This window comes from Cyclopterus lumpus, chromosome 7 (assembly GCF_009769545.1).
Source record: "Cyclopterus lumpus isolate fCycLum1 chromosome 7, fCycLum1.pri, whole genome shotgun sequence".
NCBI lineage: Eukaryota > Metazoa > Chordata > Actinopteri > Perciformes > Cyclopteridae > Cyclopterus > Cyclopterus lumpus.
The window spans coordinates 21422467-21447223 of record NC_046972.1 but is presented as its reverse complement, the minus strand read 5'-3'; the positions used below and the strand labels follow the sequence as shown (position 1 = coordinate 21447223).

General features: G+C 48.5%; 1 protein-coding gene across 1 annotated transcript in view; it reads right to left on the bottom strand.

The window, feature by feature from the left end:
• Positions 1-1832: 1832 nt before the first annotated feature.
• Positions 1833-24757, bottom strand: part of LOC117734022 (cadherin-4-like) — a 64763-nt gene continuing 41838 nt past the window's right edge. Inside the window, exons 4-12 of the mRNA XM_034538049.1 lie at positions 23601-23738; positions 19470-19655; positions 16413-16669; positions 10902-11044; positions 6535-6774; positions 4930-5166; positions 4245-4384; positions 3973-4137; positions 1833-2079 (exon numbers count right to left, since the gene is read on the bottom strand). Coding sequence (XP_034393940.1) covers positions 1876-2079; positions 3973-4137; positions 4245-4384; positions 4930-5166; positions 6535-6774; positions 10902-11044; positions 16413-16669; positions 19470-19655; positions 23601-23738 — 1710 coding nt within the window. The 3' untranslated portion in view covers positions 1833-1875. The remainder of the gene's footprint in view (positions 2080-3972; positions 4138-4244; positions 4385-4929; positions 5167-6534; positions 6775-10901; positions 11045-16412; positions 16670-19469; positions 19656-23600; positions 23739-24757) is intronic.

The following is a 24757-nucleotide window of genomic DNA, read 5'->3' as shown; positions in this document are numbered from 1 at the left end:
TTTCAAGAGATTCATAATTAATAGACGATCTGCTCGATCCACGTCAGGATCCGTGGGCCCTCAGAGGGATGAGGGCTGATTAAACCTCTCCCTGCTCTGTCTTTGAAATGTTTTGTGCATTTAAATAATTTAACACAAAGACTAAAGCTCTTCTTCTTCTCCAGTTCTCTATATGGCGTTCTGAAGGGGGGGGGGCTAACAACATAACTGTCTCTCAAATAAATGTCCGTCTTTTAAACTGGATTCTTTTTTAGTTTTTGGGCGCGTCCGCTTTTGATAAAATATGCACAACTTCATAACCGACTTTCTTTCCTTTCCCTCTATTTCCTTCTCAAAAAACTCTTCAACACCGCAGCCCCCCCCCCCCCAAAAAAAAATTCACGGAGAACATTTCCACGATGAATGAAACGCCGCCTGAAGAGACACAGATTGTGGAGGCGCTAAAAGAACCCCCTGGCCGACGCTCAAGTTCCCCAGTTTCTGCACCGGAGTCGGGATATTAAAAGTTTACTGAGAAACAAGCGTGAATCAACAAAAGAATACAAAAAGAATTTTTAAAAACAAAAAAGAGAGAGAAAGAGAGAGAGAGAGAGAGAGAAAAGGGGTGTCAGGACGGAGGGCTCGTAGCTCGTAGTATTTTCTTTCCCCCTCATGTTTGTACAGCTTACATTTATCAAACAATAACTGGCGGCGCGTTAATGACCTTTTTGGGGTTGAAGGAGATAAACATGCAAACTTCAAAATGGTCCGAAAGGCAACGTCTCCCCCCCCCCCACCCTCTCCCTCCTCCTCCTCGCACGTACTTCATATCCAATAACATTAGAGAGGTGACACACATGACCTGTCAATCTTTTTGTGCAAATACTGAGCGCTCAAAACAAACACAGCTGCTATCGAAGCCACGATAAATGCATTTCTCCCGTTATGTATTTTTTGTGATCTCAGTAATCCCGTTCCAAGTCGGCTGTGATCCAGGAGATCCCCAGATATGCCAGACTTTGAAAAGTTACTGCTTTGTCCATAACTCACAGACACACCGTGGGGGCCTATGTGCAGTACGTCTACATAAAGCCCCGCCCCCCCCCGTGAGCCAGTCGACGCCCCCCCTCTGAAATCGCAGGACGGTATGGATGACAAGGGAAGAGTTAAAGGGTCAAGGGGTCATATGGAGAGAGGCATGTGAGCCCAGAAAAAAAAAAAAAATGGCAACCAATCCTGAGTTAGCGGGAGTCTGCTATAATACGCACCACTGAAGGCACTTTTTAAACAACAGTGCTTCTGTTCTAAGTAATTCAAGTTCAAGAAAGAATAAACCGGTGGCCCCTCCGCGCGGGAAGGTCCGTGTTCTTCTTCTTTCGTCTCCCCTTTGTTCCCCCTCGGACGACGCGAGCGGCTCGGCTTAAAGCTTCTGCAGAGAGCGGCTGGGAGAACCAAGAGAAATAAATAAAAATAAAGCCACAAGCGCGACGAAGAAACGGAAAAAAAAACAACCTTGTGTGAAAAAAACTAAACAAATCACAAAACACTTGAAAATACAAACTATGAGAAGCCTGCAGTTTCAGACCTTCCGTTTCAGTCTCGAAGACGGTTGAGAAAGAGCACCCCCGAATGCGGAGTCACGACGCCGGCCCTCCGCGTGGGTCATTTGATTGGTTGGTTGGTCAGTCAGGTGGTCAGTGGGATCAAGTCCTCGTTAACTGTGTTCAATAAGGGTGCACGAGCCCCCTCACGCGTTGCAGGGACAGGAGCATGGCAGGCCAGCTGACTGGACGAGGGCACGCGCGCGCGTGGGTGTGTTTCTGCGTGTGTGTGTGTGTGTGTGTGTGTGTGTGTTTCTGCGTGTGCGTGTGTGTGTGTGTGTGTGTCTGGTCAGATCTAATCATCCCCTCCTCCGTACATGTCGGCCAGCTTCTTGAAGCGGGGGCCCCAGTCGTTGAGGTAGTCATAGTCCTGGTCCCCCGTGCTGGACGAGTTGAGGGAGCTGACGGAGCCGGCGGTGGAGCCGCTGCCCTCGTAGTCGAACACCAGCAGGGAGTCGTACGGCGGGGCCGTGGGGTCGTTGTCCGCCGCCCGCAGACCCTAAACAAGGACGAGGAGGAGCAGAGGCAGCCGTCAGCTCGGCAGGAAAGCAACACACCGCTCACAATATTGTCCTTTTTGTTTGTTTTTAAGCTCAAAATTGATGCGACAGGTGTTGAGACGTTTCCCATGATGCAACGGAAGGCCTCTATTCCTTCTACCATACTTTTTTTCACGTAAATGCCTAATGTCTTTCTTTTTGAGCCCAGACTGGAGAGAAAGGGATGTCGTGTGTGTACAGATTGTAATCTGTACAAAATTATAAAATTAGTAATTTGCGATATTGGGCTATACAAAATAAACTGAATTGAATTGAATTGAAACCCCCGATGACGTCACTGTGACATCATCGGGGTCATTTCCTTCAGTTTAATCTAGAACAATGCATACTATTTCATAAGCTTCTATTTGTCTCTATTCTACTTCCAGTAACTGTAAATTAATGCAGATGTGTAAACACTCCAACACTAGTTGATAGTGGAGGGATGAAGTATTATTTAATGGTAATAATCAAGTATTTTTCTGCCTCTGTTCAGTCTCATAACAAATACTGTATGCAGTTACATTATGAACATGAAAACAACTGGGAAAACATAATATGGTGGTATTGCGCTCGCACTCTAGGACAAAGCACAACTGCATTTTGTTTCATAAAGTTAAATCCAATAACAGCATATCCTGCAATGTTTGTCACCATGCTCGAGTTCTGAAATGAAATATTCAACGAGCTTCTTTAAGTGAACGTTGAATAAAACGGTTCAATCGCAACGGGCCTCATAAGGGCGCGTTCCTGTGGCAGAGATCCATTATTTAATAAGGCCAGGTTCCCTTTTCAGACGCAGAAAAATACAACAGACACACAAAGTCGCACACAGGTTAATACAAACAGCATCAGAAACAACGGCTCACACCTCCAACGTGAATTATGTAATTCACATTTTGTGAGTAACGGGACGCATTGGGATCAAACCATATTCTTTAATATCTTGTTACTGCTTCATTAAAGACGTTTTTATTATTTTTTATCATGGAAACACTCCCCCCCCCAAAAAGGAAAGTAGCGAGCAGCAATGTAATCTATAATAATCTAGCAAGAAAGTGAGCAAGTCTGCACTTCAGGCCTCTCTCCCAAAATGATCATAATGGACACACGTAAATGAAATGATTGGATGGGCCTTTTTCTTTCTTGTAAGAGCATTAGATTCATCGATTGCTGTCGGGATGTAATGAGAATTTCTACAAAAATAAATCTGTATCTTTTCCCCCGCCGGGGTGCAAAAAACCAACACTTGTTTCCTAGAATGACAAATGAAGGTCAGAGAATGGACTTCATCCCCCTTTTGTCAAAATCCAGAGCGATGACACGGATAGAAACCTGAAAGGAGGGTGGGGGGGGGGGGGGGGGGGGGTACAGTGCGTGGCAGGGACACCATGTGATTGCTGTGTTTGTGTTTTACCAGACTGCTGGAGCGAGATCAGGTGAGTACATGTGTGAGCGGGGGTGGGGGGGTGGGGGGGGGGGAGAGAAGAGAGTCAAGGCTGGATGGATCAAAGCTGAACAGCTGCCAACACCTCTCGAGTGTGAACGTGTTGTCACGAGTCTGTCAATCAGCATTTTCTCGCATCAGTGTGCCAACGCTGGAGTTGTGTGTGTGTGTGTGTGTGTGTGTGTGAATAAAGCTGGCGCCATGAGAGCATCTGTACCGTACAACAAAACTCTGCCGTTCCCATCACCATACTGGAGTTTACATATTGAACAGCATCCAGAAATGAGTAATCACATTACACGTCAGATCGATGGGAAGTGGAAGTGAGAGCTCTCTGGGAGGGGAGGTGGGGGGGGGGGGGGGGGGGGGGGGGGGGATAAAAGAGACGTCCGCTGTGTAAATTCACCTCGTGGATGAAGTCCCCGATGTCTCCAGGGTGGGGCACGACGGGCCTGATGGGGTACTGGGACTCTGGGATGATGGGGCGTTCGTCCACCCTGCGGACGCCAGGCGGCTTGCTGATGATGTGCTCCAAGGAGTCCGGCTGCTGCAGCTGGCTCAGGTCGTAGTCCTGCGCGCCCACACAGGCAAACAGATGCACGTTGGCACGGAAGGTCAACACAGAAAGCGTGTGTGTGTGTGTGTGTGTGGGTGGGTGCGTGTCTCTCAGGATCTCACCTGGTCTTCCTCTCCTCCTCCCTCTTCATCGTATTTGAGGATGTTGTCTCTGACGTCGTCTTCCGGGTCAATGAGCAGCTGCTTGGTGTGTCTCTCCTTCTCTCTGCGCTTGATCCACACCACGAACAGCAGCACCATGGCTGCACACACACACACACACACAAACACACACATGAACACACAGCTGACTGCATTGACATGCCCATCTGTTGCCAGGTGACGGTTTTGAAGCCTCCTCCTGTATTTCTTGTATTTATAATTTCTTTTTACCATTGTCTCATTTATTTTTTACCAGTATTTTTGTTACTTTGTTGCTGTTTATGCATCTTCTCTGTGTGTTGTTTGAAATGCCCAAACTTAAGGCGCAACACTCGGTTTAAATGAGCACGAAAATAAAAAAAAAAAGGAATACATGTGAAATACTTCCTAAAACTTGGTGGCAGTAGTAATAATAAAGTATGGATGACGCACAAAAAATATGCTGGGAAAACCCTTCGGCGGCGAGTGAATTTGTCTTTTCCACACTATATGTATGAGCAGCGTTGCCCGCGGCAACGAGGGTCGCCGACGGCATGAATCACTGGCGGGCAGGTAGCAGCAGATATTTAGCCGACCAGAAAAAAAAGAAGAAGACAGAAACCTCCGGGAAAGGAAGGAAGGAAAAGTGTGAACCGCTCGTACTCACTGAGGAGGATGATGATGCAGATGAGGATGGAGATGATGGCTCCGGGCCCCAGGCCGGCGGCCGCCACGGCCCCGAGGGTGGTGCAGTCTCCGTGTTCGTCGCAGGGGCACACCTTGATCTTGATGACCGACCTGTTGGACAACGGGGGGTTCCCCGAGTCCGACACGATGACGGGGACCTCGTAGACGCCCGGCTCCAGATAGATCTGGTACCGCAGCCCGAGGCGAGCGTAATCGCCTGGGCACGGGGGGGACGGACGAGACGCGTTACAAGATGCCACCTAGTTTCAAAAACAGTTAATTCTGACCAACATTTTGTGTATTATCATGTCAGTATCATGGTATTAATTATATATGTAGCGCCCTGCTGATTTGATTACATGTGTGTGGTGGTGCGTTTTGTTATGAGGTCTGTTGTTTCCCGACTTTTCTGGGCTGGTTCCGGTGTCCAGAGGGTGGGGAGCCAATCAGAAGGAGGGAGGTGAGTGACGATAAAAGGGAGGTGATGCTAGAGTTCGGGATGATTTCGAGGGTGGGGGAACAGGTGTGTTAGCGGAAGAGTGAACGGAGGGTTTGGGATTGGCGTCGAGGAGCAGATCCACGGAGGACAGTGAGCCGGGTTGAAAGCGCGGTCGGAGTGCGGCGGACCAGCTGACGGTTAACCCGTGAGGGGTTCCTTGAGGACGACGTAGCCGGCGAGAAGAGGGGAGGCAGGACGGAGGTTCCGGGGATCATCGCGCTTCCAGAGGGGACCAGCTGGTTTTAGTGGGACTGCATCACTCGCTCTCTCTGGAGACCGTGAGTACTGACCCCGCAGACGGGGAGGATTAACCTGAGCTCCAACAAGCGCGCCAGCCTAGGGTACCCTAGCACAGACTGTTAACGCCCGGGATGAGTGTGTGTTTCTGTTATGCGTATTGTTTTGGGAAGAATAAATGTTAATGTGGGTTAATCCCGTGTCTTGACAGAATTCCAGGGTTAGCAACCTGCTATATTTATAAAGGACACGAGGAATTTAACCCGGGATATATATGTATATAAATGCATGGGAGTTGAGCCCACACCAACAGTAGGCCATAGTAAGAATTTAAGTAGACCCTCTTTCAGTGCACCTCCCATGCAAACAGGGGGAAAGTAGGAGGACCCTGATTAAAACAGCAACAGAGAGGGGGGGGGGGCTACATATATTTTTAAATATTTTTCTTCTTCCCATTATCAATCTACACGATATGGCAAATGTGAACTAAATTAATGTGTACAAGAACGTCTACATTGCATTATTATGTATTAAAAGTCAGAAACAAATAACCTTGCGTTTAAATTACAAGTATTTTGTTAGAAAACAAACAAAAACATGGTCAAATATGATCGTAACGTCACATTAATCCACTAAAAGTTGATCATATTGAACAATGACACAGTCCTACTTCCACGTTGAACTATTTCAGTACAATGTGTGTGTAAGCAGCTTTACAATGAAGCATCTGATGAGATTGTGGTGGGTTAGTAAATTGAATAACTAGTCATAAAGATGCATACAGCAGCGCTCCATGCACTGCTCGTTAATTAACGTTTCACGTGGCCTTTAGTGCCGACGCCCCCTCACCGCTGATCCGAGAAATCGTCCAGTTGCGCCGGATGCTGTTGGGAAAGTTGGGCAGCTCGAAGACGAAAGGGCCGGCGTTGGGGTCCGTGTCGGCGTCGGCGGCCGTGATGTTGACGCCGTGGACGTTCCTGTTCACCCGCTCGCAGATCTGAGACTCCTTGGGGATGAGCGCCGGCGGGTTGTCGTTGATGTCGATCAGGTAGATCTGCAGCGTGCCGGTCCCGCTGGCTTCGGGGGAGCCTGGGAGCGAAGAGGGGGAGGAGGGGGAGAGAAAATAGAATCATTGACGGGAAGATGACAAAGGAAAAAACGATGTGTACCCGGAGAGGGAGGGGAGCCGAAAGAGAGACACAAAGGAGAGAGAAGAGGTGAAAGGAGCTCTATTCACAACGGAGACGTTGGAGGCCCGGCTGCTGTCCGACCAGACATATCTGCCCTTGACGGGAAAAACTTCTGACACTCGTGCTTCCCGGCTCCACGTTTTGGCCTCGAGAGCCGAATCGAAGAGAAAAAAAAAACCCATCGGAGTCGATCCGGAGTCGGGCCCCCGGCACGTCGGACCGCCTGGAGTTCGGCCGCGGTAACGATGACTGTAACACAATCAAGCGAGTCCTTGTCCGGGGAGAGACGTCCACGGTACTGGAGAGAAACCGTTGCCCCCGGCAATGTGAACAACGCAACGTCTGAAAAGGTGCATTCTCAAATACATCATCGCCTAAAAAAAACACACACACACACACACGCGCACACAGTCGCACGTGCACATTCTGTCCGCCCACGTGCACGCGCGCACACCGCCATCCATCACTCTGGATAATGATTTCCTCAGCGTGAAAAGCAGTCGGCGACTTTTTCTAGCGAATTCGCATAATGTGTTTTTTTTTTTTGTTGGTTGTTGCATATTTAACAGAGACGATGTACTTTCATTAACTCCGGGATCCTGTGATGGAGTGTCGGTATTCAGCGCCATTTTTTTCTTCTTCTTTCTTTCCGTCTGCTCTCCGCTCAGTAGTTTAAAATTAGTGGACCCGCTGTTTTTTTAATTAAGAGTTTAATTCGTAACTAAATGTGATCAAATCGCCCTGAAGAGGCCTTTTAGAGAATCCGCTTATTATCTGCGATGCGCACGTCAGGCAGCTCATAAAACGCGGTGATATTCCCTCAAGATTAACGATCGATTTTTCCGCCAATGTCCGGCGTTTTGTGTGAAAAGTTATTACGGCGACTGGAGATATTATTATTATTTTTTTTATTTTTTGGTGCCACGACGACGTCGGCCGCGGACTGTAATCACATGCGCCGGTGCACACAGACACACACCTCATCTGCAGACACAATCCCACCCCCCCCCGAAGCCCTTTGCATTGATTGAACAGAGCAACAGACCGTCAGCTACAGCATTTACAGAGAATTGGGAGTAAAGAATAGACACTTAAAAAGAATCAGAGCGAGATAGTAGAGTGTGTGTGTGTGTGTGTGTGAAGTATGAGAATGTGGCACAGAGAAATCTGCCCTTAGCCGTATATATAAAGCTCCGAGCTGTTTATTGAGTGTGTGTCAGGGGGTGACGACCCTTAGCTGCCTCCAATTACGAGTCATTTCCCCGGCGCGCCCCACCGGCTGAGCCGTTGGATGGAATCAAGCGACCCCCGGGGAGGCCCATCCCCGGGAGGAGATAAGGGCCAATGTATTTTACAGAGATTTATGCAAAGCTGACAGATCTCCCAATTAAACATGGCAACGGAGCAAGAAGAGAGTGAGACACGGTTAAAGACGGGGGGGGGGGCTGTAAGTGAGACAGCTCGGTCTGACGGGTAAGACCACGATGGGTTTTTGCGGATGACGACTTAAAGTTCCTCTCGATTGACGACGTATCGAGTGATCAACGGCGGACAAAAATAAACATTTTTAAAAGAATGAATCGAAGAGTCACTTTAGAGATAATCCACTTCCTGCCCTTCATGGTCAGTTTTTGTTGGACTGTTCACATAAAAGAAAAGAAAGAAAAGAATAACAGCTGCCAAATGATGTGTAGCGGTGGCACTTTAGCATGAGAAACACACACAGCTCTGCACAGGGGGGGTGGGGGGGGAGGGGGGGAGTGACGTCACGGCAACGCTGCATTGAGATTGCGCAACACTCTTCACTGAGGATGGCCATATACTGTATATGCCTGTTGTCGGTTTTGTTGGAAATAAATAGTTTTTTTATTCTCTCCGCGTATTGTCTGCACATAGATAGCATCTGTAGTCTTTATGAACACTTTTAAAAACACAATGAATGATTGATGTATAGGTATTGTAAGCTATAAAATCTTAATTTAATTGTTTTGCAGTAGAAATATTACGTTCATGTCATAAGCAGGGACGCTGTTGCCTGAAGACAAGCGGTGCCAGCCGGGCAGAGATTTTGTGTTGGCGTATAGAAAGTGTAACTTTTCAATGTCACGGCCGGATATTTAGGCGACAATGTGGACGAGGTTCATTTGAGCCAGAGTTTTACGGATGAGGAACTCCTACAAAAGGACAAGGAGAGAGAGCCAGAGGCAAAACAAACAGCAGCTAACGTTACGTTGACGCCCCCGAAGGTCACGGCATCGACCCTCAAAACTGAACCAATTTCAGTAAAACAAAGTGTACTTATTTATCTGTCACTTACGACACAAAAAAACCCTTTAATGTACAGTATCAAATGCAATTTTAACATGTACATAGTGAACCATACACACACACACACACACACACACACACACACACACTCGGAGGCTTTCCCATCCTGCAGCTTTGTTAATCCCAGTCATGTATGGGGGACATTTGGAAGCAGCTTGCCACAGCTGATAGGAGAATTATGTGGGTTTTAACCAGCTAAATAAATAATTATGTTTGTGTAAATTCCTCAAAAGGGATTTATATTAACTCCTTTTTTTGGGGTTGGGGGGGGAGGAGGTTGGGATAGCGGCTCAGAGATGTGCGGCGCGGTAAAAAAAAAAGACTTGTAGCAAACCTACCACACGCTCTTTGAAGAGCACATGAAACCCACAAACAAAACCATATCGGCGGTCGCGTGTCACAAGGGTGTCGGAGTGTGTCGGGGTGGGGGGCGGTGTGTGTGTGTGTGTGTGTGTGTGTATGTGTGTGGGGGGGGGGGGGTCGACATGAAGACGTGGCGGCGATGCGAGCGCTCTCCTCGCCATGCTGTCACCACCTCTCCGTGTCCCGCCCTCCGATCCTCGCTGTGTCATAGCACTTCTTACCATAATCCCTCTCACGTTAAGACAGCTGGCACTCCAGCGACACACACACACACACACACACACACGCACACACACACACTCACACTTTAACTTTTACTCCTGGCGTCGACATGCAGCCTCTAAACTGCCTAACAGAGGTCAGATGAAGGAGAAGCTTCTTGTTCTTTCAAGGAAATAGAAAGAGGCGTTCAAATGTCCAGGAAACGACAGAGAGATGATGACACGAGATGTTTGTGAATTTCGGGAGCGAGTCGACCTCTAATCCCGCTGCCTCTTCCTTCCCATCGGCACGTCACGGTGTCTGGTGTCTGCCAATCATCGGCCCCAAAATAAAAAAAAATAGAGTGTGTTTGGAATGAGATCACTCTTCACACATGCTCACACCTATAAATACCCCCAATGTTTCAAAGCCAGCTCAACCTAGTGTAAACACACCAGTGCGCTGCACGTCACTGATAAGGCAATTTGGGGAGGAGGAGGTGGGGAAGAAGAAAAAGAAAAAAAGAAACAGACCCTTTCTACTCACTTCCACTTGAGAAGAAGGGAAGTTTGTTTGTTTGCTGCGATTGAGTTTGTGCTCAGTTAAACTTTTCGAGGCAGAATAAAATATATATATGCCACATTGTGAGAGAGAGAGAGAGAGAGAGAGAGAGAGAAGGCAGTCACGGACAGAAGATAAGGAGGATGAGAGGAGAGGATCGACAGTGTGACCAGGTTGTGTGAATCCAGGATTTTCTCTAACTCTCCCCCGGCTGCGCTGCACTTGAACGCTGCAGAGCTCCCGTGTCCTTACATCCCTCGAAAAAAAATCCACACAGACGTCTTCATTTTCATCGACGTTGTTCTCGCTCTCATGTATTTATGGATCGCTCCCAACAACCGTTCAAATCTCCACATTCAACCCGTTGACGTGAAGGGTGCTTTAAAAATGACTGAGCGTGATCATATCCAAAAGGTAATGGCTCAAATGCAATCCACTCATATTTGTATTGTTACAATAATACTAATTCAACGTACAATACATTTTAAAATATCTTTTTTTTTGGGCTGTGAAATCTGTGCGATGAACAATGCACCCGAACAACAGGCAGCAAACATCGATGCCTCCGCTTACCGTTGTCCGTCGCCAGGAACGTGGCCTCATATATGTTGTTTTTCACGTAGCTAGACTCCCGGTCCAGCATCGCCGTGGTTACGATCTGTCCGTTGGTTCTGTTGATTGACAGCCACTGGGCGGGGTCGTTCATCTTTGAATACCTGAAGACACACACGGGGGAACAAATTGACGGGAGGAGTGAGCGACGTGTTTGCAAGCAATTGCTGATTTTTTTTCTCTCTCTTTGTGCGCGACACACACACACACACACACACACACACACACACACACACACACACGCACGCACTCACAATCAGCCTGACCTTCACACAGTTTAATTCTTCATTGACTTCTCCTCTAGAGCCTGCAGCTTACAGTCAATTTCACCTCTTTTTTTTTTTTTTTTACCCCTGCGTACCAGGCGTTGAAGTCAATTACCTCCACAGTTAACTGCCTCGGTGTGTGTGTGTGTTGCGTGTGCACGTTCTAGGACGTGTGTTTGCTCACGGATGCCCGGCAGGGGGTTACGTGCATGCCTGTTATTTTTTTTTTTTTTTAGTGCTTGCATGTTTGGAAATGTCACAGTGTCTGCATGGGGAAAGCTGAGCGTAGGGCGGAGGCGGGATGATAGGATCTTAGGAGTGATCTTCATACAGGAAACTGGATGTGGGAGCAGGTGGAGACATCCCCCCCATCCCCCCACCCCCCCCGGATAAAAGGGGCGAGGAAGGAACAGGGGATCATCTCCGGGATTGAATTCCAATCTCACTCTGATCTAACTGTTCTTGTTTCTCTGGGCGTTCGGGGCTCGCTCCGCACTTTCAAGTCTATCAGATCTCGCAGCTCGATGCCGCCTTCGCCTCATCTTGCTACGCTTTTGTATTCATACATTTTCTTATCCCCCCCCCCCCCACGCGTCTGTATCTTCTCATCCTCCTCCTCGTCTCATTCCCTCTGTGATGCAGAGTTCATCAAGTGGCACCTTTCCTTCCGCGAAAACATCGTCCGTGGACACGTGACACCGTGGCCTCCGCCCATACGAGGTTTTCTCCATCAACCCGATCGCATTGTGCTGGATGTCATCACGGGCGATGAAGCCGCGTTACGTTAGCAAGCACGGCTTTTAAATCCATCGAACATTTGAAATGGACTTGACCTCAACCTTGCTTTTTATATGTTATTCTATCGCAGTGTACTTACTGCCAGTTTACTTGTGTTTTGATTGCATGTACATTTACTTGCATGGAGTGGAGTGAAAGCCTGGAAGGATGGGGGCGGTGGGGGGGGGGGGGGGTAGAGAAGAGAGTATAATCTCTCTCCTGCAGTGAGGGAGGTGGGATTTTCCCAGCAGGCAGTGGGCTTGATCCCAGGCGTAGCGCAGTGCGGGGAAGGGGATCACAGAGATGACATTCCCACACTCTATAGACGCTTTTCACACCGGCTGGCCAAGCCCACCGCCACTAAACTGGCGGGCTGTGAAATCACCACCAGGACTACAGTGAGTCCGCCGCAGTGGGAGGGTGTGGGATGAAAGAAGGGAAGGAATACGATCAGGAGCGGGTGGGAGGAGGAAAGAAAAGAGAGGGAGAGAGCGGGACAGGTGACATTTGGGGAAGAAGCAGCATGGCTGTATGATCATGGTTGTAACGTCCTCATTAGGACGGACTCGATACCGACTGATATTCTGTGTCTACTCTCTTGGCTTGGCCAAGGCAAACTCACACTCTCCGTCTCGGCTGAGAGAATTATGTTGTTGTTGTTTTGTCTTTGCAGTCGAGGGCAGACCAACTGCTCCATTCTTTGATGAGCAAACTGACATTAAAGGGACATTTTTGACTGGGAAAACTGATATTAAAGGGACATTTTTGACTGAGAAAACGGACATTAAAGGACATTTTTGACTGAGAAAAAGGACATTAAAGGGTCAAGTCAGCGAAATACCCAAAACGCTGTTCCATATACACACATGTACAATAAAATAAAAAAAGGAATAGTGAAATCACATTTTGTAGTTTTTTTTTCTCCCAGAGTTGGATGAGAAGATTTATCGCACACTTTATATGTACGTTAAATGTGAAATATGAGTCAGCAGACAGTTAGCTGAGCATTAGGATGGGGGAGCAGGAGTTAACAAGCCTGTCCAGGGTTTAAAGAATCTGCCCAGTAAACGCATTTAAAGGTCAATAATGAACTGGGCATACTGTATCCTGTTTGGTTTCAGCCTGGAGTCCCGGAGTCGGCTAATTGCCTCACGGTGACAAGACACTGCAAAGAAAACAGCCCGCCACATAACTCACCGTGAAACCACAACACACACACACACACACGCACACACACGTATAACATGTTAATTAGCTAAGAGGTGTTGGTACAATCAGAGGATTCTTTTTCTTTTTTTTTCTTCCATTCCCCGACAGAGCCAGACCAGCTGCTTCCACTTGCTTCCAGTCTTTTCTGCTAGGCTAAGCTAATTGGCTGCTGGCCTCCAGCTTCACATTCAGTGTACAGACACGGGAGCGGATTCTAATCTTCTCGTCCAACTCTCCGCTAAAAAGTTTCCCGAAAAAAATCTGAGTGCCAAAAGAAGGAAAAGTATAGAATATAAGAACCTTTTTGCGTTATTAGACGTTCTTAAAGGAAAGTTAAGGTCACGACAAACGGTCTTTTTCGCTTCCTTCGTTTTTTCCCCCCCGATCGCACTCAGGAAATGATGCCGCTACTCCGGCCCAGAATTATGATTGCACAAACAGCCACACTGTTTTTTGTTTACAAGTCCCCAACTGTCAACAACAGTGTGGACAATTGGACAGGCACCCCGTCGATAGCTTTTAATGAAGTGCTTCGCCAATGCCGTGTCCATCCCGGAGAGGTAAACAGTCCATTCTTACTCTGGTGCTTCCTTTTTAAAAAAACGGAATCTGGTTTTAAATGTTATATATTTTTTTCGCGTGAAAGCTTAATTATTCCTTTTCCTTTCGCTTATTTCCAAGGCTTTTCCTGAGCTTCACCCGACACCTGAAGGTTCCTCTCATTTGGGACTTGCGAGTGAGGCTGGGTGTATGATTAGGCATGGCGGGTTAGTGATCTTAGCGAGCAGCAGGGAGGGCTGTGACATTTATTTTTCAAACCCCTGACCCTGAGGATGAAAAATGCATGTCTCGAGCTGAGCCGAGGAGGTTCGGGTAATCATTTATGCCAGCGTCTCCGGTCCCGTGTCTCGACCTTACTGGTCGGGTGTCTGACAGGTGATGCATGATGCCTCACTCTCCTTTCCCCCTCCTCTTGCTCCTGTCCACTTGCCCCCCCCCCCCCCCCCCCCCCCCCCCCCCCCCCCCCTCCCCGAATCCCAACAGCCCACTGCCGGTCTGTCCCTGTGTTGATGAGCACCTCTCAAGTTCAAACCTTGACCCCCGCAGTCAGCTCACCATCCTCCATCCCTCCACCAACCCCCCCGCCCCCCCCCCCCCCGAGGGCTTTTTTTTCCCCTTTCCTTCTTCACTTTTTTTCCCGACTTTTACGACACCCTCTAAATCTTCTCCTCTTTATGCATCTCCGACATCCATTTACAAAGACATACAGCTCTTTGTCATATGCAAAGGACAAGCGCCCATAAATCACATGTAACTCAAAACTGTGGTTGTCATATCCCCCCCCCCCTCCTCCCCCCATTCCCCCGTGCAAGCGGACACGTCGGCTAACTATTTGATTGATGGGGCTCTGATGTGTGCACACTGACGTCAGCTCTGTACAAGTCTGAGAGTGGAGTGAGGTGACGGGTTTAAGCTGATTGGCAAAGAACGAGTCCCCTGAATTTCCTTCTACTTCAGAATAATGAGCGTTCGAGAGAGAGAGAGACGGACGGAACAGCTGCGACTAGTGTTCTTGCATAACAGCCCGAGAGAAGATACACCTTTTATGGGACTGGTGTAAAGCAGATTGATAGATATCCTGTCCAGATGGGTGCAAACGAAGGAGGCGGTGGATTTGCCATCGCTGCAGCGCTACCTCCCTTCCATGGTGAGAGGAGGAAGGAGATTTGTGTTTGTGTTAAGGAGACCGTGACAGACCACGGCCTGCCTTTAAATGGTGAACTTATTTCTCGAGATGTAAAGTCGTGCAGTCTTGGAAGAAAACAGGGAGGAAACCAGGGAGGTCAAAGTGAATTCAACAGGGGGAGAGAGAGAGAGAGAGAGACAGACAGACAGAGAGCGAGAGAGAGAGAGACACAGACAGAGAGCGAGAGAGAGAGAGACACAGACAGAGACAGACAGAGAGCGAGAGAGAGAGAGACACAGACAGAGAGCGAGAGAGAGAGACACAGACAGAGACAGACAGAGAGAGAGAGAGAGAGAGACAGACAGAGACAGACAGAGAGCGAGAGAGAGAGACACAGACAGAGACAGACAGAGAGAGAGACAGAGAGCGAGAGAGAGAGACACAGACAGAGACAGACAGAGAGCGAGAGAGAGAGACACAGACAGAGACAGACAGAGAGCGAGAGAGAGAGACACAGACAGAGAGCGAGAGAGAGAGACACAGACAGAGACAGACAGAGAGCGAGAGAGAGAGACACAGACAGAGAGCGAGAGAGAGAGACACAGACAGAGACAGACAGAGAGCGAGAGAGACAGACAGAGAGAGAGAGAGAGAGAGAGAGAGCCCAGCTGGTGACTTTGGCGTCTTCCTAAATTATAGCATGCACCCAATTTAGTCTCATTTGCTGGGAAATGATCTGGTAGATTTGTTCAGATCTTTTTCCCCCGGAGAAAATGAGAAGGACGGGGGCTGTTGGGAGTGTGAGGGGGGTGGGGGGGGTGGTGGGGGTATTAATCCCACGGCCCTGCTGTCGACTCCATTGCAAGCGCCGTTTACACCGACACGAGCGCCATCATCTCAGGACATTCTGCGTGCGGCCGTGAGTGGAAACACTTTCTCTTCCTGAAACATGTGTACTCGATAGATTACCGTCCAAGTTTGAAAAAAAAAAAAAAAACAGGCCGTGACGCCGTCAACTGCTGACAGCAGGACTGAGGGGGGGAAAAAGGGCCTGCTGGTCATTTTTAGGGTTGGTTTACATTTAAAATCCAGAGAGGCTTAGCGAGGAGAAAGAACACTGCAGGTGGACATAATGCCGTGTCAGCCGTTTGGTCTCGAGCCAGCTGTTCTCTTTATTCTCCCTCCCTCTCGCCTCCATCGCTCTCTCTCTCTCTCTTGCTGCTTGTGTGTGTGTGTGTGTGTGTGTGTGTGTGTGCACCTGCATGTATGAAATCTACAGAATGCACACGCTTGTGATTACCCCAGAGGCCTTTGCTCCCTATTAACCTTACCCTCCTTACTAAGAGTTCTCTGGTGGCTCATAAACTTCCCACAGTAAGACTTTGAGAGATTGGCGATGCCAAAATACAGTCCCCTTGTTGACCTTTGACCCCTAGCTACTGACATGGAACCTATCCAAGAGCCTTTTTAGCCTGCTGTTAGTGCATATGGAGGGTTTTTAGCCACTTGTCTGGGTCCAGAGTCACTCAGTACCTGATTGTTTGCTGCATCTGTAGTCGGTCGGGATCGGAAGCAGAGAAGGTGGTCAGGCTGGTGCCCGCCGGGACGCCCTCCTCGAAGCGGATGTGTTTGGGGTTGGTGGGGAAGTAGGGGGCTTCGTTGACGTCCTTGACGGATATGGTGACCCCGGCCGTGGACTGGAGCGAGGACTGGATGCCGCTGGCCAGGTGGGCCTGGTTGGACACCACCACCGTCAGCATGAAGGCACGGTTCATCTCAAAGTCTACTGGCTGGAGGAAGGAAGGAAGGAAGGAAGGAAGGAAGGAAGGAAGGAACATTATTCAATTCCTAAAGGTGCGAGATCGGGAGCATTTGGATTGCCTCTCGATGGCTCTCAACATGGCGCCCCTACTATATGTACACTCCATAGACGCTTTAATGGAACCCTGCACAATCAGCAATATTATACCAATACCCTCCATAGTCATATTTATCTCTAAATATATATTTATTGCAATGTTTTGGAGTTTATGTATAATTCAAACTAGTCTTTTTTATGGATTTAGAGGTAAAGAAAATTATAATAAAAAGGATTATCTTCTCGATTATTACTATTATTAGTCGTATCATTATTACTATTACTTTTTATGGCCACACCGTGTCATATATTTAAGTATGATACGCTGATAGTAGTAGCAGTAGTCTTAATATTTCTCTTTTGTGGCTGGGGAATATGTGTTGTTGATGATAAATGACCAGATGCCGTGTCAAGTGTTCCCCTGATGAAATGGACCTCCTATATTTTCTCCAAAGTACCAACCAATACACACACACACACGCACACACACACACACACACACACACACACACACACACACACACACACACACACACACACACACCCTGAGCAGAAGCAGGAGGGCTTAGACTATTCATAGGGTGCTGTCATGGCTCAGCCTTTTGTGTTGTGTGTGTGTGTGTGTGTGTATCTGTGTGTACATGTGTACTCTACAGGGGCTTTTACCGGCTGAGCCTAAACCAAAGTGACAGTTCCGAGCTTTCCTAATGAAGACTACACGATCAGGTTCAAATGACAACAACAACAAGCAAGAAAGAAAAAAAGAGAACAAATCCGGTGCTCGCCGGTCCTGCCGGCACATTTTCCAGACAGGCGGGTGATGATTACCGCCGCACGCCTCTCGCGTCGGCGGCGTCTGATGGTGATGTTAACGACTCTGAGCACATCTGTATGTTGCATTGTGTTATCAGTGGACAGTGTGGCAGCACAGCTCTGATGTGAGAAAAGAAATAATGAAATAAAAACGTTCTTAATCGGGCTGTTTGGTTGACAAGGGCACGCAAGCGTGGATGTGTGTGCGCGTGTGTGTGTATCCACGTAGATACGAGTAAGTGTGTGTGTGACCCCATTGGTGCACAGGGAACCCATTTGCAGGCAAAACCACAGTCAAGGCTCTTTGATGTGCAGGGGGGGGGGGTGTCTAGAGTATAGCTGTAGGCTAACTAAAACATGCGCACACACTCGGACACACACACACGCCCTGGGGGAAGCCAGAGGGGGTGAGAGGTCAACACCACGGCGTCCATCTTTAGCCCGTGAGCATTACATTTCCTTTGTATCGCTCCACTTGTTCCTCCCTTTCCCCTCTTGCTTAATTTGTTCCGCCGGACTCTGACTCCCCCGACCTTCTTCTTCTTCTTCTTCTTCTTTTTTAATACTCATGCTTGTTTGTCGACCGGCTCTATTACCGCGCGGTAAAACAAAATTGCGAATGCGTCTCATAAACCCGAGCCGTGTAAATGTGCGACACGTCCTGGTTAAGACCTCAGCCGTTGTTTACGGAGGAGCCCGGGTCCCTCGTGGGAGAGGCGCCGCATTCCTCGGCGACGGCGGGGATGCGACGCCTCTGTACCGGCGGCCGCGGTCGGTGAAGATGAGGAGCGCCTTCCTATGGCGTCTTGACTTTAACCACATTGAGTCTGATGCGAACCACTCCGGCTCCCTCCCCCCCCCGGAGCGAGACCCCCTCCTCTGTTTACTCGTGGAGACAGTCTATTTCTCATTTCTTCCCAGGGGGAGGGGGAGGGGGGAAGGGGAGAGGGTGTCCTGTCTCTCATTTCCTTGATTTCCTGATAACCTCCCACGGGTCTCCGTGGAAAGCTCACGGCTACTCGGTGGGCCGCCTGCTGGAGATGTTGACATCAGGGGAGTGAGAGGAACGGATTATAAAAAGGCAGCCATCTAGAGCTAATGAAGAGAAGCCAAATGCCAATGCTCATTGCTCAGGGTGCTGTGGGAGTTACACAGGGCGATGCCATTGCTATTTTCTTTTCTTATTTTTATTTTTTATACATCGTTGTCGGATGCGAGATGTGATTCGCAAGGAGTCGGAGGCACGAGGAGAATACCCGAGGGTCAAGCTCGTGAACAAGATGGTACAAAACACATAAGCACATTTATAGTGAGCCACTCATGGATGAGCACAGAAACACAAGCCCCCCCCCCCCCCCCTCCGAAGGCCACTCGGCAGGACACATCCACACATCCACACACATAAACAGAACATGAGCCGAAAAGGAGGCGTGCAGATTTCCATTCTGTTGTCTATTATTTTTTAGTTTTTTCCCCCAAATGGGGGGGGGAGGGGGGGGCCCCCTCGGGACAATCTGCGTCTGAGAGGTTGAGCACTAACACAGCAGGTTGTTACAAGACATGGTTTTGTTGTTTGGTGTCATTTACCACAGCGGCAAGAACATTATGAGTGTATAAAAAAAACCCTTGCCTTTGTAATTGAGAAATCAATACCTAATTTGCTACTGCGGGTTTTTTTTTTTACCAGCTGTGTGTGAGTATAAAGGGGCGGTGTGTGTGTGGGGGGGGGGGGTTCTGAAGGGGCGCAGCAGCCTCCAATCCCTCATTTGGACATAAGGGGGCATATGAAAGGCAAAAGATCCACATCTAACTTTGTGGTCTATTATTATTGCTCGTGCTTAAACCAGCGGGGGTGTGGGGTGTGGGGGTGTGTGTGTGTGTGTGGGGGGGGGGGTACTAAGATGAGCACGTTTGCCTACCTTCACCACGGTGACCATGCCGTCGTTGGTGACCGGGTCGGTGCGGATGGTGAAGTGCCCCGCCGGGTCCCCGCTGATGATCCTGTAGATGGCGTTCCAGTTGGGCGAGTGCGGTTGGTCGGCGTCTATCACCGTGAGATTCGCCACCACCAGATCCACTCGGTTCTCCGGGACCTCGCCGGAAAACTGCGGAAGAAAATTGAATTACAATCATACACCGTAGACACAGCTACAGGGAACAATGCAGGGTTAAGTGTCTTGCTCAAGGGCACATCGACTAGGGCGGGGATTGAACCACCAACCCCCAGATTGAAAGACGGACCTGCTAACCACTGACCCACACAGTCGCCCACACACCAGGGCATCGTTCCAAGTTTCAGTGTTCAGCTGCTTTTTTAATCGCCCCATAATATTTCATTTTCTTTTTTGAAAAGCCAGCGTGACAGAGGACGAGAGAATGGCTGAACAGAAAGGAGCCGGCAGGAGGGAGGGTTTAAAACAGCTGTTTGAGTGCGTACGAGTGGCTTTCACTTGTTCCCCATTGCTGCGCAAACACATGTGCTTTGTCCCGATAAGCCTGATGAGAAGTGAGCCGCTGTCTGTCATGTGTCTGTTATGGTGGGGATTGATGAAAGCTGCACGGGCTCAGGGGGGGATGAAGCCCACAAAGACCAACCGACAACAGCAACGACCGCACCCACCCTGACAACAATATATATATATATATATATATATATATATATATATATATATATATATATATATATATACACACAGAATAAAAAGGCTATTTCACCCCTCAACTCTTAAACCAATTACGCGGGGGTCAGAAGGTGAGAGGCCAATCGTTTGGCGAAAGGCAACAGGCGCGCGCCGCATCACCGCGGGTAACAGGCGCGGAAGAGCCACTGAGCCGCTTATGCGAGTGTAGGATATCAAAGAGCAAAGCCCCAGACCAAACACTCCGACAGACCATAATACCCTGCCTGGCACCCTGGGCAAACAGCCGACAGCAGCGGGGGCGGATTAAGGGGGTGGGGAGGGGGGGTGGGCTGCGTCGAGAGAGAGCTGTTAAGAGACTCAATGACATTCTTAAGACAACAGACATGTCCGGGTGGCCGCGACGCCTCTGCATTGGATAAGCAGGCAGGCTGTCGTACGTTAAGAGGGAGCGGGTTTATTGGTTTATTGGGGTGGGGGCGGGGGGGGGGGGGCAACTTCAGAGATGGCTCTTGAGCTCCTGAGGGCCCTCGAGCATCTTCTCTCTCGGCACACATGTAATAAGGAGCAGCAGGAGTTAACCAGATAGGACGGGAGGCTTTTGGAGGGTCAACCGAAGCTCTTGTTCTCAACACCCCAAATCAAATGTGATGTTGGATTGCAACTCGGATTTAGACGCCGACACACGGCGTTCAGGTATTTTTTGTCGTTGTCGTTGTTGTTGTTGTTGTTGTCAGAGCCAGCTACTCTATTCAGTTTTATTGAGCGGTCGTTCTATTTTCTTTGTTTTAAGACTCTCCATCTTTTATCCGAGTGAGAACGGCGAGCTTTGACGTGCGGTAGCGTCTTCGTCGTAAAAAAGAACCCCCCCCCCCCCCAAAAAAAAAAAACCCAGATTTTGAACAGAGAGCATTTCAATCGGTCATGGATTTAAAATATAAAAATAAAAACCTCGGGGTTGTTCTCGGTCTTTCACTCTCAATGATTTATTGGCCGAATGCCGTGTTGTATTGCACCATCTACTGCGGAGAGGGGGGGGGGGGGGGGGCTTGTTTTGACGTATGACTGCGGCGCCTTTCAGCAGAGACTTTTCCTCTGATCAGGTAGTTGTTCTTTCTGCCGTACTGTATCTTGTCCCCCGGGGAGTGGGGGGGATTGTGATTGGCACGGCACTTGACAAAACACCTCTTGCCAACACTCTCACCCTTCTGTCATTATTTTGGCAGCGAGCAAAGAAGCTGAAAGAGGCAGTGAGAGGAGAGAGAGAGAGACAGAGAGAGAGAGAGAGAGAGAGAGAGACAGAGAGAGAGAGGGAGAGAGAGACAGAGAGAGAGAGAGAGCGAGAGAGAGACAGAGAGAGAGAGGGAACTTCATCATGGATGACATTGTGAAGAGGGTACTGAAGTCCTGCACAAGAGATGTAACCGGACTGCATGAGTGTGGGGGTTCTCCCTACCTATGTGAGCCCCCCCCCCCCCCCCCCCCCTCGCCGTATGCGTTCACCAAAAAACAGAGATGGATAACAATGTTCTCATTTCATCTCATCAACCTGCATCCCAGAAATAATGCAAAGCAAAAAACGTGTGCAGCCTTCACAACCACCGCCCTCTTGCCCTGCCTTGAAAAAAAATAGGCCAGCCTCTGATCGCCGTGATGAAATATTAATCATCGACATTAAAGACAAATTCCCCCCCAAAAACGTTATATTTCCGGGACACGTTGAAGAAGATCTATGGGGGTTTATTGCCAACGCTAAATATTTGCATAATGGCCTGCATTCTCAACAAAATGGCTTTTTATGTTTGCCCGCCGCAAAAAAAAAGGGGTGATTTATGAAGAGGCGTGGGTGGAGGTGCTCTGCTCATCGTGGCTCCAAAAAATAAATAAATAAATAAAAAGAAGCCCTCCAGTAAAGTCGATCATCAATATCCATGATCGTATTAACTTCGCTCCGCGGCGATGATGGAAATGCACTTAAACATGGCGGAAGTACAGTTAGAGAATATCAATCCATCGCTCGCCATTATTATCAATACACCAGGAGAGTCTTAAATCAAGATTGGGGGGGGGGGGGGGGGGGGGGAATGCCGAGTCAGGAAGGGCTTTTGATTTACAACGGAGGCGTGTCTGTGCTTCATCACTGAGGAAAATAGCTCCCGTGACCAAATAATCCCTCATTCCTTCTCCTCCTCGCCCCATTGTTCTCTCCTCCCCCTTTCTTTTAAATGTATTTTTTGTCTCGGAGTCTACACATCAACTCGCCTTGTCTCCTCTGCGTCGGCTCTTTTTCCTTCCCTCTGCACACTTCCTGTGTGATGTCGCGGCTCTTCCCGACGAGCTCTACGGTTTGGACACGCGCTTAACCGCCAGCGCTAACTCATCATCAGAAGGGTCTTAATAGCCCCCGAGGGCCGAATGCTAATGCCAACTCCTCCTCCGCCGCCCGCTTCAAAGAGCCGAGCCTACACGTCGTGCCGATGGCGCCTCGGCCCGCCATCCCTTCTTTTAAATCACTTCTTAAAACCCATTTTTATAGAACTGCTTTTTTAAGTGATGTCGTCCTTTTTTATGCAGTTCTTTGCTTCCCCTATTTTAATTAGTCTGTTCTGCTTTATTTTGTAATTGTATTTTTTTCTATTCCATTATTGTGTTCATTGCCTATATGGCGTGGTCTCCTTTGCCTCCTGTATTTTCTGAAATGTTTACTTGTATTGACGTTATGTTTTGCGTTGCTTCTATGTAGAGCACTTTGTACACCCTGTTTTTAAAGGTGCTATTTAAATAAAGTTATTATTATTATTATTATTATCCCTGCCCATCGCAGAGCTAAGCTAATCTTCGCCATGCTTGTCCCTGCCACGTAAAAAAATAAAGCATGCTAATATTGGCCCATAATTTCATCCACTGACCAGTATACGAGTTAAAAAGTCAACTTCTTAGAAATGTTCCCGCTGATGACTTTTAAATTTTACCTTCGCTCTCCATAATTACCTTTCCGTGATGCAATCAACATTTTAAATATCACTATTGCGACAACAATCATTACCGATTTGCGGGCTCTGGTTCTCTTGCTGATGGAAGTCAATGGTATGGATTAGTACATGTGTGTGTGTGTGTGTGTGTGGGATCCTTGCACTTCTATAACCCTCCTTCACCGTCCTTGTGTAAATCCTCCTTTGTAATGACGTAACGGCGTCGTCGTCATTTCCTTTCTCCTTTCCTCATCCCTCCCTCCCTTTTTCCTTCTCCTTCCTCCATCTCTCTCTTCCTTGGAAGTCTGTCCTCTCTTGAGTCTTTTTTTCTTTTCCTATTTCTACACACTACTCATTTTCCACCCTCTTTTCTTGAACCCCATACCCTCTCCTCCTCCTCCTCCTCCTCTCCCGAACTCCCTTATTTGCAGCGACTCACGGTTCTGGAGGTCAGCATGGGAGGGTTGTCGTTGATGTCCGTGACGGTGATGATGGCAGTGGCCGTGTTGGAAAGGCCAAAGTTCAGGTTGCCCTCCATGTCCGTGGCCTGCACGATGATGGTGTACTGGGACACTTTCTGTGAAAAGAAATAAAAGAAACACAGTGTGCAGTTATTCATCTGCGAGAAAAAAAAGAAAGAAGCTCTTCCTTTCCCGTCTAAAGCAAACATCCACGCAGTGCGATTTCCCGGAGGAGCGATCTGTTTCTATAGTTGCTGTCCGCGCTCTTATTTTGAAACACGGAATCACGAGGGTGAAGCCTTTCATTCGGCTGAGTCGGAAAAAAGAAGAAGAAGAAAAAAAGAAAAAAAAACTCCTCGGCGGAGAACGCATCCAGACTTCTACGCCGTCTGAAGGCTGCAGAGTGAAGCCTCCCCGCGGGGGTAATGTCTTCAAAGACGCTCGCTTTATTCAGCGCCGCTGACGGACAGATGTGAAGACAATGATCCGACTGACAGAGATTAATAGACTATCTGTGGAGCGATAATAGGAGGGAATGATAAATGCCATCCCTTCCTTTTGAAATGACACAAGTGTCACTTCACAAGGAGCTGAAACGCGCTTCTCACATTTGTATTACAGCATCGCGTCGTCTTCTCCTTCGGTCCCACGGTGCACCTAATGGGCTGCGGGGAAGGACGGCGCCCGGGAGAACAACTGTCTGGTTAATGCGTCTCCTCGCCGAGATTCCCAATTACATTCCCAGTGTCTCTCCCACCTGCTAATTACCGAGTAAATATCCCAATTAGGCCACGGACGGTTCCTCTCATCTCGATTGCTCGACGAGATGCTGAACTCCAACCTTGTACACACACTCTCATTAACACACGTACGCACACACACCTCTCTTTCTCCATTTATTGTTGAGCGCTTGGCTGACTGTCCCATCAGCCGGTGTACGGCATGTACACAACACTCTCGCTAATTAGACAAGGGAGTAATTATGCAGAGCTCCTCTGAAGCTCTCAGCATTGCATTGCACGGCTTCCTCTGGAGGACTGAGGTCTGCTACTGTCAACAAGCCCTTATAAGGCCACTGCAGACCAACGGAAACCTTTAAGAAGAGAATCAGTGTGGGAGTTTATAAAGGAAGGGA